Genomic DNA, 17,816 nt, shown 5'->3' on the forward strand with positions numbered 1-17,816 from the left:
GACTGAGGGAGCGGCTGCTGCACCCAGCCAGGCTGGGACAGCTTCTGGATGGTTCTGGATGAGCCATCTGGGTGCTGGCTCTTCTGGACCACGGCGCCACCTAGTGTTGGGTTATGGAAACAGCCCCTACACGCCGGCCTCTTTTGATCTCTGTCTTAGGCCGGTGGCTCACGTCTGAAAGCCTAGCTACTCTGGAGGCTGAGATCTAGAGGACCAAGGGTGCTGGAAAGGACGAGGGAGGGGTCTCTGGGAAGAGCTGAAGGGGTTTGGAGGGACAGGTGTGCACATGTGTATGTCCCAGAGGGTGTGTGTCCCAGAGTCCAGGGCAGGATTCCAGGGGAGCCTGTGTGGATAGATTACATGGCCTTCCCCAGGACACACGAAGCAGTGAGTGTGCACACAGGGCCTCTGCATGCCCGGCAGGGAGCCCTGACTATGCAGGTGGAGGTCAGCATGGGGTGCAGGGAGCCTCCGAGAAGGCACTTGAGATGGCTCGGATCTCTGACACAGGGCTCTCTCTGTGTGTGCCCCAGCCACACCCATGCCCAGACCACGCCCATGCCCATAAACCAGCTATGCCCAGGCCACGCCCACTCTAGCCCATAACCATGCCCAGACCACGCCCACTCCATGCCCATGTGCCATGTACTAGCCACACCCACTCCACCCCTCCCTTGTGTCCACGCCCTGGCCACACCTGTGCTCACCCCTCCCTCCACAGCCCCTTTTGCTGCCCACAGAGGTGGTGGGCAGCCGGCATTAAGGCTGGCAAAATCAGCCACACGGGAGGCTGAGGTCTGAGGGTCACAGTGCTAAGTCAGAAGGGGCAAGAATGTCTGTGAGACTTTGATTCCAACGAACCAGCAAAAAGCTAGTGGTGGAGCTGTGGCTCAAGTGGTAGAGCACTGGCCACGAGCAGAAAAGCTCAGGGACCGTGCCCAGGCCCTGAGTTCAAGCTGGTGTGTATGTGTGCACGCCTGCACATACGCCCCCCCACCACAAGCTGGCAAAGTGATGAGGTAGAGGCCAGCACGGATCTATGCTGCTTCTCCCTGACTGCCCGTGGCCCGTCTGCCTGCACTGGTGGATCTGTATGGACGCAGCGCCATTGGAGACCCAAATGGCCAGGGCCAGGAGAAGGTCCCCTCCCCCACCCCAAGGGTGGGGCGGGAGGACGCTGTTAATGGCCACTCGCATGGGCAGCGTCTGCGAGGAGGGGGGTGCAGGTGGCGCTGGTGGGGCAGGGTGCTGACGACATGGCCCCCCCAGGGACCCCCGAGCCGCAGGTGGTGTGGCGGAGGGGCCCGCGGGCTGAGCCCCTGAGTGGCCGCGCGGGCGCGGAGGTGCTGGCCAGCGGCACCCTGTTCCTGCCCGCGGTGTCCCTGGCCGACGGCGGCGACTACGAGTGCCAGGCCACCAACGAGGCGGGCTCTGCGGCCAGGACAACCCGGCTGGCGGTGTACGGTAGGAGAGAGGGGGAAGGGGGGAGGGGGAGGGGGAGGGGCGGCCAGGGCCCTAAGAGGCGGGGTGGGGGCCACTCCCTGCTTCTCCTCCCTCCCCAAGTGCCCCCCAGCATCCGGGAGGACGGGCGCAAGGCCAATGTGTCCGGCGTGGTGGGGCAGTCTCTGGCCCTGGAGTGCGACGCCAGCGGCTTCCCGGCCCCCGAGATCCTGTGGCTCAAGGACGGGCAGCCGGTGGGTGGGCGTCCTGGGGTGGGGGGCTGTGGGGGGTCACAAGGGTGGGAGGTGGGGAGGGGGAGCTAAAGGAGGGGGAGGGATGGCTGGGGGGGAATGGGGAGGGGAGTCGTGTTGGGGAGGGGAGTGGGGGGGGGGAGGGGACCACAGGTGGGGAGGGGGGAGTGTGGGTGGGCATTCCTGGGGTCCTGAGGTGTGGCGGGCAGGCAGGCAGGCAGGACCCCGGGTCCAGGGCTCTGGAGGCCTGCGGCCCCACGAGGAGTGTGGGCATCCCTAGTGGAGAGAGCCAAGGCTATTCTGGAGTCCGAGGCCCTCAGTTTCCCCTTGCTGGTGTTCCCCTGCCCCCTCCGGCTGGGTGTGCAGATCCCCGAGGCGGGCGGCCTCCTGGACACGGCCCGTACCCTCCACCTCCCCCGGGTCCAGGAGCACCACGCCGGCCGCTACTCCTGCCGGGCACAGAACCGGGCCGGCAGTGCCCAGAGGGACTTCCTTCTCCTCGTGCTCAGTGAGTGTGGCTGGCAGGGACAGGGGTGTCCCTGTCCCCACACAGCCTGTGGGGGGAGGGGTGCCCGTGTCCTCACAGAGCCCGCAGCATGGAGACACACAGCGGTCATTTGTAACAGAGCCACAAAAGCAGAGCAGCTGCCCAGGGCAGGGCTGAATGGGAGAGGGGAGGCCTGTGCTGGTGGGCGTCAGCATAGGCAAAGGCCCTGTGGCCAGCAGAGCTCGCAGACCTGAGCCATTTCTCTTCCTACCTCCCCAGTTCCTCCTTCGGTGCTGGGAGCTGAGACTGGCCAGGAGGTGCTGAGCCTGGCTGAGACTGACGTGGAGTTGGAGTGTCGGGCCTCGGGGGTACCCACGCCCCAGGTGGAGTGGACCAAGGATGGGCAGTGAGTACCCGGCCCCCAGGAGTGTGGGGTGGATACTGTGCCAGGCCTGGCCCGTGGGGCTGGACGGGGGAGGCTGAACAGGGAGGCGTGTGCTGCCTGTGCCCAGCAGGCGGTGGCACCGGTGCAGGCGGCATGCTGGAGTCCCCTCAGCAGGGAGACACTGGCCACCTATTTTTTTTTTAAAGATAGATAGGCCGGGCGCCGGTGGCTCACGCCTGTCTCAGCTACTGAGGAGGCTGAGATCGGAGGATCGTGGTTCAAAGCCAGCCTGGACAGGAAACTCCGTGAAACTCCTCTATCTCCAATAAACCACCAGAAAATGGGAAGTGGCGCTGTAGCTCAAGTGGTAGAGCGCTTGCCTTGAGATGAAGAGCTGAGGGACAGCGCTCAGGCCAAGTTCAAGCCCCACGACTGACAAAAAGTTAAAAAAAAGATACATACATACACAAACGATACATAGCTATATGAATAGGTAATAGATATAGATGGTAAACAGGAAATACATAGTGGCACAGGCGATAGAAAACTGATGTGCAGATAGATGGTAGATAATAGGTACACACATGTTGCATTAATCACACAGTCACACCATGTGCAATTCACTGTGTGCACAGACAGCTCTATGCAGCCAGAGATTGTCCTCCCCCCACCCCCTCCACACCTCCTCCTCCCCTTCCTCTTCCAGGGCGGCTCCATTAGGTGGTCCCTCCTCTTCCTGTCCCCCTTGGCCGTGGCAGCAGGCTTGCTTACCCATACCCATTCCTGACATTTCATGTAAATGAGGTCAAACCCCATGTGGCCTTTGGGTCTGACCTCTTTTTCCGCTCAGTTTTGGCAGTCTATTCAAGTTATCGCTCTTTTTTTGGTGAGTTGTGGGGCTTGAACTCTGGGTCTGGGTGCTGTCCCTCAGCTCTTCAGCTCAAGGCAAGCGCTCTACCACTTGAGCCACAGCGCCACTTCTGGTTTTCTGAGTGGTTTATTGGAGATAAGAGTCTCACAAACTTTCCTGCCTGGGCTGGCTTTGAACTGCAATCCTCAGATCTCAGCCTCCTGAGTAGCTAGGATTACAGGCGTGAGCCCAGTGGAAATATTGCTCTTTTTTGATGGCTGAGCAATAGTCTAACAGATGGGTGGGCTGTGGAGTATTTATCCACGGGTGGACGCAAGGTTCTTTGATCCGTGGGTGGCTGTGGATGGCCTCGCGCCCTCCACAGCTGCGATCCTGCTGAGCTTCCTGCCCACCAGTGCCCTAGCCTGATGGGGGCCCTGGCGTCTCCCCAGGCCCATCCTTCCTGGAGACCCTCACATCCAGCTCCAAGAGGCCGGCCAGCTTCTCAGGATCACCAGCAGTCACCTGGGCGACGAGGGGCAGTACCAGTGTGTGGCCTTCAGCCCAGCGGGCCAGCAGACCAAGGACTTCCGGCTCAGAATCCACTGTGAGCCCAGCCCCAGCCCATGCCACTGCCTGGGAGGGTGGGGTTGGGGGCCACGGAGCCAGGCCTCAGTGAGGGACAGGGGTGGGGGCCTGAGGACGTGGGGATCCCGGTCTCTGCTTCACAGCTCGCTCTTCCCGTGCCGCCCATAAAGACTTTTTATTTTTTTGGTGCCAGTACTGGGGTTTGAACTCAGGAGTCTTATACTCTCCCTTAGCTTTTTCCGTTCAAGGATGGAGCTCTACCTCTTGAAGCACAGCTCCACCTCCAGCATTTTCTTTTAGTAGTTTCTTGGAGATAAGAGTCTCACAGACTTTCCTGCCCAGGCTGGGTTTGGACTGCGGTCCTCAGATCTCTGCTTCCTTGAGTAGCTAGGATTATAGATGTGAGCCACTGTGCCTGGCTTATGGTAGTTTTTTAAACGGTTAGGACGAAGGTAATGTACAGAGGAGTTGTTACAGTTATGTAAGTCAGGTCATGAGTACATTTCTTCCTTCTCTCTGATTTTTATTCTGAGACAGACTATCACTGAAATTAGTTACCCAGGTTGGCTTTAAGTCTGCTATGTAGTCCTTGAACTTCCGATCCTTGATCCTCCTGCCTTAGCCTCCTGAGTGGCTGGGGCTACAGAGTGCTCACCAGCACCTCTAGTGCATAGTAACTACCCATCAATCCACGTTCGCTCTTTGGAGAGGGCAGTAGGAGGGTTTGAACTTGCTGGACACACACTCCACCGCTTGAGCTACGCATCCAGCCCTTTGCATCTTAGTTGTTTGTTCAGACAGGCTGGCTGGGCCCAGACCACAATCCTCCTACTTAGCCATCCCACGTAGGTGGGATTCCAGGCACGAACCATAGCACCTCGCTTACTGGATGAGATGAGGGTCTTGCTAATTTTTTCCCAAGGCTGGCCTCTCAGGTTGCTGGGATTACAGGCATGAGATACTGTGCCCGGGCCGAAACATTTACTCCAAGGGCTGTTTAATATCTCAGCAATAAGTGGGAAACCAGTACATTTGCCACCAGTGGAAGGAAGTGGGAAAGCACACAAACACGGAAAGGCGGGCACCGCGGCTGTGAGCCTGCACACACTGGTCTGCTCTGGACCAGGGCAGGCTGGAGAGGCGGGGTGAAGGGGGTAGTGACCCAGGCGGAACCCTGCCCTGCGGCTGGAGGACACAGCCGTCCCTTAGCCATCTCAGGCTCCGCCCACCCATCAGCTCAGTGCCAGTGGTGGGGACAACCAAGTCCCTCCACAGACGGGGAAACTGAGGCCCAGAGAGAGGACGGGGCCTACCCCAGGTCATACAGTGAGTTAAGAGGCAGAGTGGGGTCCAGGGCTCAAACCTGGGGTCCCTCCCCTGTTCCCTTTGCTGTGGGGTGCCCGCTAGCTCCCGGCCCAGCATGCCCTGGGCGGGCCTCTCCCAGGTGACCGGCACCCCCCGCCCTGCCCCCAGTGCCCCCCACCATCTGGGGCTGGAACGAGACGGCCGAGGTGGCGGTCATGGAGGGCCACGCGGCGCGGCTCCCGTGCGAGGCCCGAGGCGCGCCTGCGCCCGACATCGCCTGGCTCAAGGACGGGGTCCCGCTGCCCGCCGGCGCCGGGGCCGTCTACGCCCGGGGCGGGCGGCAGCTGCAGCTGGGCAGGGCCCAGGCCTCCGACGCCGGCCTCTACACCTGCCTGGCCAGCAACCCCGCGGGCGTCACCGAGAAGGCCACGCGGCTGGAGGTGTATGGTGAGCGGCGGGGCGGCAGGGACTGAGGACACCGAGGTGGCCTTGGCCCGGCTCTGAAGGGCAGCGAGGGTGGCTCGTGGCCTGGTGGCCTGGTGCGTGGCAGGCCGCGCTTGGCGGGGAGAGGTCTCAGCGTTCCTGCTTCCCCCACGCAAGGACCGGGGCTGGGCTGGGCTGGGGCGGGGCCTGCAGCTGCCAGGAGCCACAAAGACTGCTAATTAACTGCATGGAGTTAATGACTCCCAGGATTCCAGGGGCCTAGTCATCACCTGTTGCTGAGAGGGCCTTTGTGTCCCCAGAGGGCACTGGGAGGGGCTTGGCCTGAACCCAGCTGGGAGAATCAGCATCCTAATCCTCAGATCTCCTAATCCTCAGATCTCCTAATCCTCAGATCTCCTAATCCTCAAATCTCCTAATCCTCAGATCTCCTAATCCTCAGATCTCCTAATCCTCAGATCTCCACCTCCTGAGTAGCTAGGATGGCAGGCATGCGCCATGGGGCCCCCTCCTGTGGCCTGCAGGGATGATGTGGCGTGGGCACACTGGCCCCGCAGATGGCCGGGGCTTGGGTGCTGGAGCTGGGAAGGAGGGCTGTGTGCAGGTGCATGGCGGCCGCTGCTACCTGAGGAAATCTCGTTTGGGGATCTGAGGTCCCTGGAAAAGGCATGGAAATCAGGGTGTTTGTCATTTTCAAGGACCTCGGCGTACAGAAGGCTGAGAAGCACCCTGAATCCCAGTCCCTGAGAGTCCCATGTCCCCAGTCATGGCTGTCAGCTTCACACCTTGGGGCGCCCCTTCCCCCACCAAGTGCAGGAAGGAAGCTCCCTGCTCCAGCCTGTCCTCTGTGGGCGGCGGGCCCCATTTGAAACTTGCCGATCTGTGGCTCAGGCGGTAGAGTGCCAGCCTTGAGTCTTGAACAAGCTCAGGGATGGTGCCCAGGCCCTGAGTTCTGTGCCCAGAACTGGCACCCAAGAAGTTCGTCCCTACTGACTGTGACTGTCAACTCCAGTCCCCCAAAAGCCAGCCACCTGGGCGCAGGTGTGTCCCAGACATCTGCGGGGACACAAGCTTGCTCACGATTAGCTTTCGAGAACCTTCCAGCCAGCATCTGGGACAGGCGCCTAGGAGGAGGCGCGGTTTGGGCAGGGACACAGCCCAGGGGAGCATTCCTGCGGGTTGCGGGGTCCCTGAGCAGCCCCTGCCTCTTCCCCAGTGCCACCCACCATCGAGGGCGCTGCCGGAGGGCCGTACGCGGTGCAGGCTGTGGCTGGGAGGCCCGTGGCACTGGAGTGTGTGGCCAGAGGCCGTCCACCCCCCGCCCTCTCCTGGCAGCACGAGGGGCTGCCGGTGACACCGAGCAACAGCACGTGGCTGGAGGCCGACGGCACGCTGCGGCTGGACCTCCCGGGGGAGGCGTCCCGGGGCCTCTACAGCTGCGTGGCCAGCAGCGTGGCCGGCGAGGCCGTGCTGCAGTACAGCCTGGACGTGCAGGGTGAGCCCGGCCAGCCCTGCGGTGCCTCTGAAAGCCCACTAGGGGGAGCCCTGGGGGAGGGGGCCAGGTGAAGCAGGGGTTTGCTAACATCTGGTCCTGCTGTCAGTGCCCCCGCAGCTCCTGGTGGCTGAAGGTGTGGGTCAGGTGACCGCCATCGCCGGACAGTCCCTGAATCTGCCCTGCCGGGTCTCAGGATCCCCGATGCCCAGCGTCCAGTGCGTACAGGGCACGTGGGGGGGGGGCAGGGCCTGGCAGGGTGCTGGGTGGGGAAGGTTGAGCCCCACCCCTCTCCGCCCACCTTAGGTGGCTGCAGAATGGCCGCCGGGCGGAGGAGCTGGCCGGGGTGCAGGTGAGCCCGCAGGGGACCGCACTGCACATCGGCCGCGTAGAGCCGAGCCACGCAGGCCTCTTCGCCTGCCAGGCCACCAACGACGCGGGCACAGCGGGGGCCGAGGTGGAGGTGACCGTGCATGGTGAGTGGGTGCCCGGGGCTCCGCCGTGCGGGAAGTCCGGAGGCTGGCGTGGGTGCTGGGAGGGACGGGGAGGGCTAGGGGCAGTCCCCACTGCGTGGCACTTCTGGGCCCTGTAATGTGAGGGCTAGCCCAGATTCTTTTTTGTTGTGGTGGTTGGTCATGGGGCCTGAACTCTGGGCCTGGGCGCTGTCCCTAAGCTCTTCAGCTCAAGGCGAGCGCTCTACCACTTGAGCCACAGCGCCACTTCTGGTTTTCTGGAGATAAGAGTTTCACAGACTTTCCTGCCCAGGCTGGCTTTGAACTGTGATCCTCAGATCTCAGCCTCCTGAGTAGCTAGGATGACAGGCCGGAGCCACCGGCGCCCGGCTCCGGCCCAGATTCTTACTGTACTTGTCATCTCTCCTGCCCGGCCGGCCCTGCTCCCCTGCCCGGCCCCCTCTTCTCCACTTGGAGCTTCCCTCAATTCTTTTTTTTTGGGGGGGGGGTCAGTTGTGGGGCTTGAACTCTGGGCCTGGGTGCTGTCCCTGAGCTCTTCAGCTCAAGGCGATCCACTTGAGCCCTGTGAGCTTTTTTTCTGGTGTATCTAGGGGCCTGGAACAGATCTACGCAGAGTAGATGTTCAGCACGCATGCGAACACACATGGGTGGTGGGGGTGAATGGACGGATTGATGACTGGAAGAACGTTTGATTGGATGGAGGATGGATGGATGGATGGGTGAATACTGGGGACAGTGGATGAATCGGTAGTTAGTGGATGGGTGGTAGATGGAGGTGTGGATGAACAAGTAAGTGATGAGTGGATTGGTGGAGGGGAAGAGGGACGGGTGGGTGGGTAAATGGATGAATGGACGGGGATTGGATACATAGGTGGATTGGAGGATGGTAAGTGGATGGATGTGTGATAGAACTGTGAAAGGGAAAGGACTGCCCTGCTGGCTCCCCGGATCCGAGGGAGATGGAGGCCAGCTCTTCACCGTTAGAGGGTTGCTGGGTGCCGCCTGACCCCGGTCCTTCCCGACTGCCCACAGAGCTGCCGTCGGTGTACATCGTCGGAGGGGAGAACCTCACAGCCGCTTTCCTGCAGCCTGTGACCCTCCAGTGTGTCGGGGCTGGTGTGCCTCCCCCCAGCCTCCGCTGGTGGAAGGACGGGGTGGCCCTGGCTACCTCGGGGGGCCACCTCCAGGTACATTCAGGGGCAGCTGGCACATGTGGGGGGGCTAGTCTTCTGGGGTCCTGCAGCCCTTGGGCGAGCTTGGGCAGTCCGGAGGTGGGAGAGCACAGAGTCCTCTCAGCCGGGGCATGCTCAGGGGACGGGGGCACGCTGGCCTGGAAGAGGAGGGGCCTCAGCTGGCTTCAGATCCTAGGGTCGTGGGAAGACATGGAGACAGGTCTGAGGATCATCCTGAATTTGGGCACTCGGCCCATCACGCCCTCCCAGAGCTGCGCTGGCACTGCCTCCAAGGGTCGCTCTGTGTCCTACATTTGCTCCGCCTGTCCCCGAGTCCTTGGCTCTGTGACCTCCTCTCCCCCTCCTCCCCTCAGATTGAGAAAGCAGACCTGAGGGACGAAGGCATCTACACCTGTGCTGCGTCCAGCCCGGCCGGGGAGAGCAAGACGGATGTGGCACTGAAGGTCCTGGGTGAGGGCGTGGCGCCAGCTGGGCGGGGCCTGGGGTGGGGGCATGGGGCATGGCCTGGGGCGGGGCCTGGGGCGGGGCCTGGGGCGGGGCCTGGGGTGGGGCCTGGGGTGGGGGCATGGGGCATGGCCTGGGGTGGGGCCTGGGGCGGGGCCTGGGGTGGGGCCTGGGGCGGAGCGATCCCTGGACAGCCCTTGCGACTGGCAGCTCAGGTTGGGAGGGGGAGGAGGGTTTTGAAATACCCATGGTGCACTTGTGTTAAAGCCTTAGCCAGGCGCGTGGCTCGTTCAAAGCCCCTGTGAGACTCTTAGCTCCAATTAGCCTCTCACAAACTGGAAGTGGCGCTGTGGCTCAAGTGGTAGAGTATAAAGAGCCTCAGGAAGCTGGAGGCCGGCAGCGGCTCACGCCTGTCATCCTGGTCCAGGACATGGTCTTGGTCTCGTTCCGTGCGCATTCGTGGGCCTCCTGGTCCAGGACGTGGTCTTGGGCATGTTCTGTACTCATGTGCAGGCCTCCTGATCCAGGACATGGTCTTGGTCTCGTTCCGTGCGCATTCACGGGCCTCCTGGTCCAGGACGTGGTCTTTGTGAAGCCTCATTGCCAAGACCCTTTGGGAAGACGGGGGCAAAGGGAGCCCCAGGGAGGCTGGGACGGGAGGTGCCCAGGCTTCAGGCCCACCAAGCATAGTCTCTCCTTGTCTCCCCCAGTGCCCCCCAACATCGAGCCAGGGCCTGTCAACAAGGCCGTGCTGGAGAATACCTCGGTTACCTTGGAGTGTCTGGCCTCAGGTGTACCCCCTCCTGGTAAAAGTCCCCCCACTTGGCTGCACCCCGCTTCCTGCCTCCCCCAGTTCCCACTGAATAAGCCCAGCAAGAGCTCTGCCCCACCCCGCTGCGGTCTTATGGGAAACCGGCCAGCCCCTGCACTGTGAGCGATCCAGGAGGGAGGCCCAGCAGCCCCACACCAGCCAGGTGCTCCCTGGGGGTGCTCCCCCACAGAGCCCCAGCAAGTTCCAGGTGGTATGTAGGGGTGAGGCCCCTGCGCAAGGTGGGCCTGCTGTGTGGGTGGACCGTACTCTCCCTAGAGCCTCCCTGAGCCAGGTCTCCTCTGGGTGGAGGCAGGAGACGGCCTAACTCCAGCCTGCCTCTCCCTAATTCCAGCCGCCCGGGCCCCCTTCCGGTCTTCAGGCAGCACGCTCTTCCCAAACAACTCTAGAAGCTTCCTTGAAGGCCTCTGTGCCAGCAGGTTCCAGATCTCTCTTTTCCCATAGATGTCTCGTGGTTCAAAGGCCGCCAGCCTGCTGCCGCCCGGGCTGGGCTGGTGGTGTCAGCCGATGGGAGAGCGCTGCACATTGAGCGTGCCCAGCTCGCCGACGCCGGCAGCTACCGCTGTGTGGCAGCCAACGTGGCGGGCAGCACCGAGCTGCAGTACGGCCTGCGGGTCAATGGTGAGCCGTCCTGGGTCTACAGAGGCCCTTTCCCCAGAGGTTGTCTTGTATTCCATTTGTCAGTTACTCTTATTCATCTGGCCATTTTCCACTTGTCTACACATCTGTCTGACCACTCGTCTGTCTGCTTGTCCATCCATTTACCCATCTATCTATCCACCGTCTACGCCGTCTGTCCCTCCATTCATCTCTCCACCCGTTCACTCCTCCACATAGCCACTTGTCTACCCCTGCATTCATCCAGCTGTCTACACATCCATCCATCCAGCCATTCACACACTTACATACACATATTCATCATCCATCTAGCCATCCGTCCATCCAACACCTACAATCCAGTCACCATCCATTAATCTATCCACCAGCCACCCTCTGTCCACCATTCACCCATCCGTGTAGCTACTTGTAATCCACCCACCCATCTACACATTCAGCCATACCCTTCTACGGTCATCCCTCCATCCTTTTGCCACCTACCTATCCATTTTTCTGTGCACCACTCATCTTCCCACCATCTCTTCACCCACCTATCTACCACCCATTTATCTATCTGCCTGTGCACCCGTTTCTACCACATGCCTACCACTCATCCATCCATTTACTCACTCACCTCCCATCTACTACTTACCACGCATCTATTTATTTATCCATTCGTTTTCCACCCATCCAGTCATCTAGTCATCCTTCCATTTGTTCACACCACTGTCCATCAATTGATTCAACTAATTTATCCCAAATAACTTTCCGTTCTTCTACCATTGAACCTTCCTTCCATTTATACATGCAGGTTCTCAGACATCATCCATCCATCCATCCATCCATCCATCCGTCCATCCATCCGTCCATCCATCCATCCATCCATCCATCCATCCATCCATCCATCCATCCATCCATCCCACCCATCTAAGCACCTATTCCTCCTGCTTTCTGTCTTCTAACTGACCACATTTTTGCGCCTGTGCTCTGGGAAAGACTGTGGCACTGAGGCCCTGCCTAGGAAAGACCCAGGGGTGTGCATTCTGGTGACAGGACCAGTAATCAATCATTGCTCATTGCATAATTGTGGCAAGAGCAAATAACACACCAGGTTTACATCCTGGGGCGCACAGCGAGGTGCCTAGACAGAGACCTGCTAGGCTCGAGCCCACAGAAACTGTGCAATCAAAGAGACGGAAAGACTGTGAATCAGAATAAGAGAAGGTCCAAGGTGGTGCTGGCGGCCCCCTGGAGCCATGGAGGAAGACGGTCTTTAACCTGAGAGCGGGAGCACGGAGGGCAGCTGGGAAGGGGTGAGGGGCTCACACCCTGCAGCTGTGATGGAATCTTCTAGCATCTTCTGCCCAGGAGGGACTTCCTGTAAGATAGTCTCCTTGGAGACCCCTGTGTGGGGAGGGCTCCCCAAGCCCAAGTTGGCTGTTTCTGCTGCGGCTGAGCCTGTTTCCCATCAGCAGAAGCCTTTAGTCTCTAGTTCTGGGGGGGGGGCACCGAGGCATGGCTGGCTGGGTCCCCATTGCCGGCCCAGGCCTTGGTGTGTGATGTCGCTCCTGCATGCTCAGCCCATGCCACCCCTCACGGGGCTCAGTCGTGTCCGGTGCCCCCCTCGCCCTGCAGTGCCCCCCCGAATCACGCGGCCTCCCAGCCTGCCAGGCCCCGTCCGGCTTGGTGCCCCCGTCCAGCTGACCTGTAACGCCACCGGTGCCCCCAGCCCCACGCTGGTGTGGCTGAAGGATGGAAAGCCTGTGTCTGCCTCAGGGACCCCTGGGCTCCAGGTCAGTGGGGCTGGGCGGGCCTGGCTCGCTGTGCTGGAGTCTCCCCCAGGTCAGGCCCTGGGAACGGGGCGGGGGGGGGGGGGGGTCACTGCCCAGCAGAGATCTAACACAGTGGAGTTGTGGCTCAAGTGGTAGAGAGCCAGCCTCGAATAAAAAAGCCCAGGAACAGTATCCAGATCCTGAGTGAACAGTATCCAGATCCTGAGTTCAAACCCCAGGACTGGCACAGAGAGAAAGAGAGGGAGGGGGAGGGGGAGGGGGAGGGGGAGGAAGGAGAGAGAGGGAATATGCATTTCACAGATGCCAGTTGAAGTTGTCTTGTGGCTACATTAAATGAATGCAAAACAAATAGATGATGTCAATTTCAGTGTATTAATCTAATATTTCTGAGGTTGTTTGTCATAGAAGCAATATAAAGATCATGAATAAGGCATTTTTCTTTCTTTTTGGGATTCTTGTTTTTTGGTGCTGCTCTTGGGGCTTGAACTCAGGGCCTGGGTGCTGTCCCTTGAGTTTTTGGGGGTTTTTTGCCCAAGGCTGGCTCTCTTCCATGTGAGCCACAGCACCCCTTCCATCCATTTCCAGCTTTCTGGGGGCTCACTGGACTTTGAGCCGCGCGCCTCAGATCTCAGCCTCCTGAGTAGCTGGGATTACAGGCGTGACCACGGCGCCCGGCTTCGTTGTTCTTCTCACACTCACGTTGAGCTCTGTTAGGAATGGTGCGCTTGCCACGTATCAAGGGGACCCTGGTCACACGTGGCCGTGGCACTGTGGCTCTCCCGGTCACAGGGCAGGGTGCCGCGTGGGCACCCCAGGGCGTCCCGGCCCGGCCATCCGGCTGCGCCTGGCCTCTGGCGCTCTTCCTCATCTCACGGGGATTCCACGTGCCCCGCAGGTCTTCCCTGGGGGCCGGGTCCTCGCGTTGGCCAGTGCTCGGGCGTCCGACTCGGGCAGCTACTCCTGCGTGGCTGTGAGCGCCGTGGGCGAGGACCGTAGGGACGTCGTCCTGCTGGTGCACAGTGAGTGGCAGGCCAGGAAGACCGCGAAGATGGGGCGGGGTGTCCCCAGAACCTCCAAGCTAGAGAAGAGGCACCCACCCAATCCAGGACTGCCTCCCCGCGGGGCCGGCTGCGCCCGCTCGTGGGTGGCAGGAGCTCAGGGGTCTGGGACGCTGGGGCGGAGCTAGCTAGCTAGCGAGGAGGAGATGCCGTGTTCTGGTTCCTGGCTGGATGGGGGGGGGGGGGGTATCTGGTCCCCTCTCAGGAAGGCTGTGGTGGCCGCCATGCTGGCTTTCAGCGTCTTGCTGTTGGAGTTCAAACCAGGCCTCCATGACCTTGTGCTGAACGCTTTGCTCCTGAATAATTGGGGAAGACCAGGCCCCGCCTTCAGGTTGCCATGGTGATTTACTGAGCTAGCTCGGCCAGCCTGGAAGGTTGCTGCTGATGGTAGTTCCTCCAGTGGGTTTTGAGTGTGTGTGTGTGGGGGGGGGGGCTCCTGGGACTCGAACTCGGGGCCTGGTGCTACAATGAGCTGTTGGCACTCTACTACACTCTTTGGCACTCTCCACTTTTGGCTCTTTTGGGTGGTTAATTGGAGATCAGAATCTCAGAGACTTTCCTGCCCAGGCTGGCTTTGAACCTCTGTCCTGAGTGGCTAGGATGACAGGCGTGAGCCACCGGTGCCCAGCCCCTCCACTGGGTTTTTATGGGGAAGTGTTGTGACTGGGGTACGACACATTCACCTTGATTTTTCTCTTTCCTGGGGCAGCACTCCCACGGCAGCCCCACGAGGCAGGGACTTCCTTTATCCCCATTCTACACATGAGGAAACTGAGGCTCAGGGTGGTTGAACCCCATCTGCAGGGTGGTTCCACCAGGGTGAGCGGTCGATGGGGTCGCAGGACCCCCATCCAGGAGCTCTGATCCCAGACACTACGTTCTTAACCACTGAGCTCCACAGGGTGCTTGTACCTGGGGGCACAAAGGTAGTTCTGGGGCCTGCCTTTAATTATATGTGTGTGTGTGTGTGTGTGTGTGTGTGTGTGTATTATATGCTATGTATACCTACACGTGTGTATATATGTTATATATACATATATGTGTGTGTTACTGAGGCCTTTTTAAAATTTAGTCATTGTTGATCACCACAGACTCAGGTACAGTTATGAGAAATAGCAGAAGCCAGGTGCCTGTGGTCACCCCTATAATCCTAGCTACTCAGGAGGCTGATATCTGAAAAGTGAGGTTCGAAGCCAGCCGGGGCAGGAACATCTGTGAGACTCTCGTCTCCAGTTAACCAGCAACAAAAAACAAAAAAACCGCAAGTGGAGCTGCAGATCGAGTAGTGGCATCAGCCTTGAACAGAAAAAGCTCAGAGATAGCATCCAGGTCCTGAGTTCAAGCCCTAGCACAAGAGGGGGGGGGCGGGGGAGGCGGGAGGCGGGAGGAGAAGGGAAGGAATCCTGAGAGCCATGTCTCTGTGTGATTGTCACTGAGTGGTTTGGAGAATCCCAGGTCAGGAAGACTCCCCTCTCCCCCCCCCCCGCCCCCCCGCCCAGCAGCTCCGTTCAGCCGCCCCAGCTTGAGCCTCCTTTTAGAGTTGGACTGTGAGGTCATGCAGGTGGGAGGAGGTGGAGGCTGAGGGCTGAAGGCTGGGGGCTGGAGGCTGGGGACAGCCTCATCTTAACTCTTCACTCCATCACGGGGAGTTGCTCCTGTCAGTCGCTGTGGGCAGCGGGCAGCCCCAGGGTGGCCAGCCCTGCGGACCTCACCCCCATGCTGAGAATGTCCTCCCGGCCTCCCACACAGTGCCCCCCAGCATCCTCGGAGAAGAGGTCAACGTGTCTGTCGTGGTCAACCAGTCGGTGGCCCTGGAGTGCCAGAGCCACGCCGAGCCCCCTCCCGAGCTGAGCTGGCGGAAGGACGGGAGGCCCCTGGAGCCTCGGCCCGGCCTCCGGCTGTCGGAGGACAAAACCCTGCTGGAGGTTCGAGGCCACCCTGCTGACTGACCCAGCCTCCTCCTAGAGGGAGGTCCTGGGCAGAGCCCCGCTTCTTACGAGCATCTGTTTAGCTCTGTGGGACAGGGACAGGGACAGGTCAGAGCCCCCACCCCCAAAACTGGGTCTCCCCAGCCCTGAGCCCAGCCCGCTGACCCCCCCCAAGCCACAGCATAGCCTCAGAGTTCACCACCAAAGCCCAGGGCAGCCGCCCATCCCCCACTCTGCATATTCCCTTCCAGTCTGCAATGCTGGCCTTCCACAGCTCCTGGAAAGGTCCTGGCCAGCACGGGGTCAGCCCGGCATGGCCCGGGTGTGGGTATAGGCCGGGGGCAGGTTCATGGGGTAGGCCTGCCTACTGCAGGCATTGGCTTCTGGAAACTTCCTGGTGTGGTGGGAGGTTGCCCTGGTAGTACACACACACACACACACACACACACACACACACACACACACACACCACACACACACACACACACACACACACACACACAGTTCCAGGTAGGAGGAGGGGGCTCAGCGAGGTTACACGAGGTGCATTGGGGACTTGCGCTGGGCGGGGTGACCCCCGTCTCCTCTCCCCGGCTGACAGATCGTCTTTGCTCCGGGCCAGGTGGGCAGGGCGGAGCCCGGGGACGCTGGCCTCTACACCTGCGAGGCCCTGAACCAGGCCGGCCGCTCCGAGAAACACTTCCACCTCAGCGTCTGGGGTGAGGCGTGGCCCCCGGGGAGGAGCGCGCCCGGCGGGACCCCAGCACGCAGCCCCTGCGGGCACGGCCTCACCCCTGCTCTGCCTCAGCACCCCCAGTGTTCCCGGAGCGGGAGACACGCACCCTGACTGTGAGCGAGGGCCACCCCGCCAGGCTGACCTGTGACTGCCAGGGGGTCCCCTTCCCCAACATCTCCTGGAGGAAGGACGGTAGGACGCCACCTCCGCCCGCCCACCGCGCTGCCCGGCGTGCCCAGCCACCCCGTGCCCACAGAGCCGGCGGGGGGCTCTCAGTCCTTGGGGGCCCACTAGAGCTCCAGCCTCCTGGCCTCACTTCAGAGCCCCTGCCGGGAAGCTGCCCTGGTCCCAACAGGGCAGGGTCCCTCTGTGTGGTCACCTCCTCCTTCCCCCCACCCAAGCCCTTCCATGCTGCTCCCCCAGGAGTCTGAGCCCCACTTAGTCCCTGTCAAGTTCCAAGGAACAAAGTAAATGCTCAGCGAACATCCAGAATTCACATAACACATATCCATGCAGGCCCTGCTCTGTCCAGTGGTGGACAAAACAGACCCGTCCCCACCCCCGGGCCTCATCCGGGGTCACGCTGTCCCTGTCTGTCCTCGGCCCTTGCTGGGTGTCGGCTCTGGGTGCCTGTGTCGCTCCCAAGGAGAAATGAGACAGGCCCAGACCTGAGTGGGACTCCGCAGGACACTTGTGGGCAGTTGTGTCATGGAGACAAGTCTGGGGGGGCGGGGGGGGTCATGGACTCACACCTGGAGGACAATCAGGAGTTGAAATGAGCAGGTGAAGGACAGCTGGTGGTGGTGGGCGGGCCGTGGCCCGCGCCATGCCCTGGGTGGGGCTCTTCTCTCTTCCCAGGTCACCTCCTGCCCAGGGAGGGGCCCGGCCTGGAGTCCGTGCTGGCCGTGGGCCGGATGCTGTACCTGGACCGGGCACGGCCAGCCCACGAGGGGACGTACACCTGCGAATGCAGGAACGCGGCGGGGACCGGAAGGGAGGACCAGAAGCTGGAGGTGCACGGTGAGCCACGCTGGGGCCTGGCCGGGCAGGGGAAGACTGTTGGGAGCTAGGCAATTCCTGCCCCTCCCAGGCAGCAGGCCTCACACAGGCAGGGCAGGCCCCTCCGCCCGCCTCCCACAGCCCCGGGGAGAAATCTCCTCTTGCTGTGGTTGAAAACATGAAAGCAGGGGCTGGGAAGGTGGCTCAGTGGTAGAGCGCTTGCCTTGCATGCCTGAGGCCCTGGGTTCCATTCCTCAGCACCACATAAGCAAAAAGAAAAAAGCCGGAAGTGGCGCTGTGGCTCAAGCGGTAGAGCGCTAGCCTTGAGCTGAAGAGCTGAGAGACAGCGCCCAGGCCCAGAGTTCAGGCCCATGACCGGACCCAAAAAAAAAAAAAAAAAAAAAGAAAACATGAAAGCAGTGTAGGTTGCTGATGCAGCTCCTCCAGGTCACAGAATCTTAAACTGCCTTGTGCTTTTCTGGTGCTGATGAAGTTAAACATTGGGGTCTCATCAAAATCATGCTAGA

General features: G+C 60.9%; 1 protein-coding gene across 1 annotated transcript in view; it reads left to right on the forward strand.

Moving 5' to 3' along the window:
- Nucleotides 1-17,816, forward strand: part of Hmcn2 (hemicentin 2) — a 120,163-nt gene that overhangs the window by 50,908 nt on the left and 51,439 nt on the right. The window contains exons 26-44 of the mRNA XM_042680875.1: nucleotides 1,270-1,464; nucleotides 1,564-1,694; nucleotides 2,058-2,199; nucleotides 2,458-2,584; nucleotides 3,866-4,020; nucleotides 5,475-5,753; nucleotides 6,964-7,242; nucleotides 7,349-7,457; nucleotides 7,546-7,715; nucleotides 8,745-8,899; nucleotides 9,259-9,355; nucleotides 10,060-10,155; nucleotides 10,623-10,799; nucleotides 12,411-12,568; nucleotides 13,464-13,587; nucleotides 15,376-15,551; nucleotides 16,177-16,273; nucleotides 16,363-16,482; nucleotides 17,149-17,310. Of these exons, the coding sequence (XP_042536809.1) occupies nucleotides 1,270-1,464; nucleotides 1,564-1,694; nucleotides 2,058-2,199; nucleotides 2,458-2,584; nucleotides 3,866-4,020; nucleotides 5,475-5,753; nucleotides 6,964-7,242; nucleotides 7,349-7,457; nucleotides 7,546-7,715; nucleotides 8,745-8,899; nucleotides 9,259-9,355; nucleotides 10,060-10,155; nucleotides 10,623-10,799; nucleotides 12,411-12,568; nucleotides 13,464-13,587; nucleotides 15,376-15,551; nucleotides 16,177-16,273; nucleotides 16,363-16,482; nucleotides 17,149-17,310 (2,949 nt within the window). The remainder of the gene's footprint in view (nucleotides 1-1,269; nucleotides 1,465-1,563; nucleotides 1,695-2,057; nucleotides 2,200-2,457; nucleotides 2,585-3,865; nucleotides 4,021-5,474; nucleotides 5,754-6,963; nucleotides 7,243-7,348; nucleotides 7,458-7,545; nucleotides 7,716-8,744; nucleotides 8,900-9,258; nucleotides 9,356-10,059; nucleotides 10,156-10,622; nucleotides 10,800-12,410; nucleotides 12,569-13,463; nucleotides 13,588-15,375; nucleotides 15,552-16,176; nucleotides 16,274-16,362; nucleotides 16,483-17,148; nucleotides 17,311-17,816) is intronic.

The sequence above is a fragment of the Dipodomys spectabilis genome, unplaced genomic scaffold, assembly GCF_019054845.1.
Source record: "Dipodomys spectabilis isolate Male_0828 unplaced genomic scaffold, ASM1905484v1 ptg000067l, whole genome shotgun sequence".
Lineage (NCBI taxonomy): Eukaryota > Metazoa > Chordata > Mammalia > Rodentia > Heteromyidae > Dipodomys > Dipodomys spectabilis.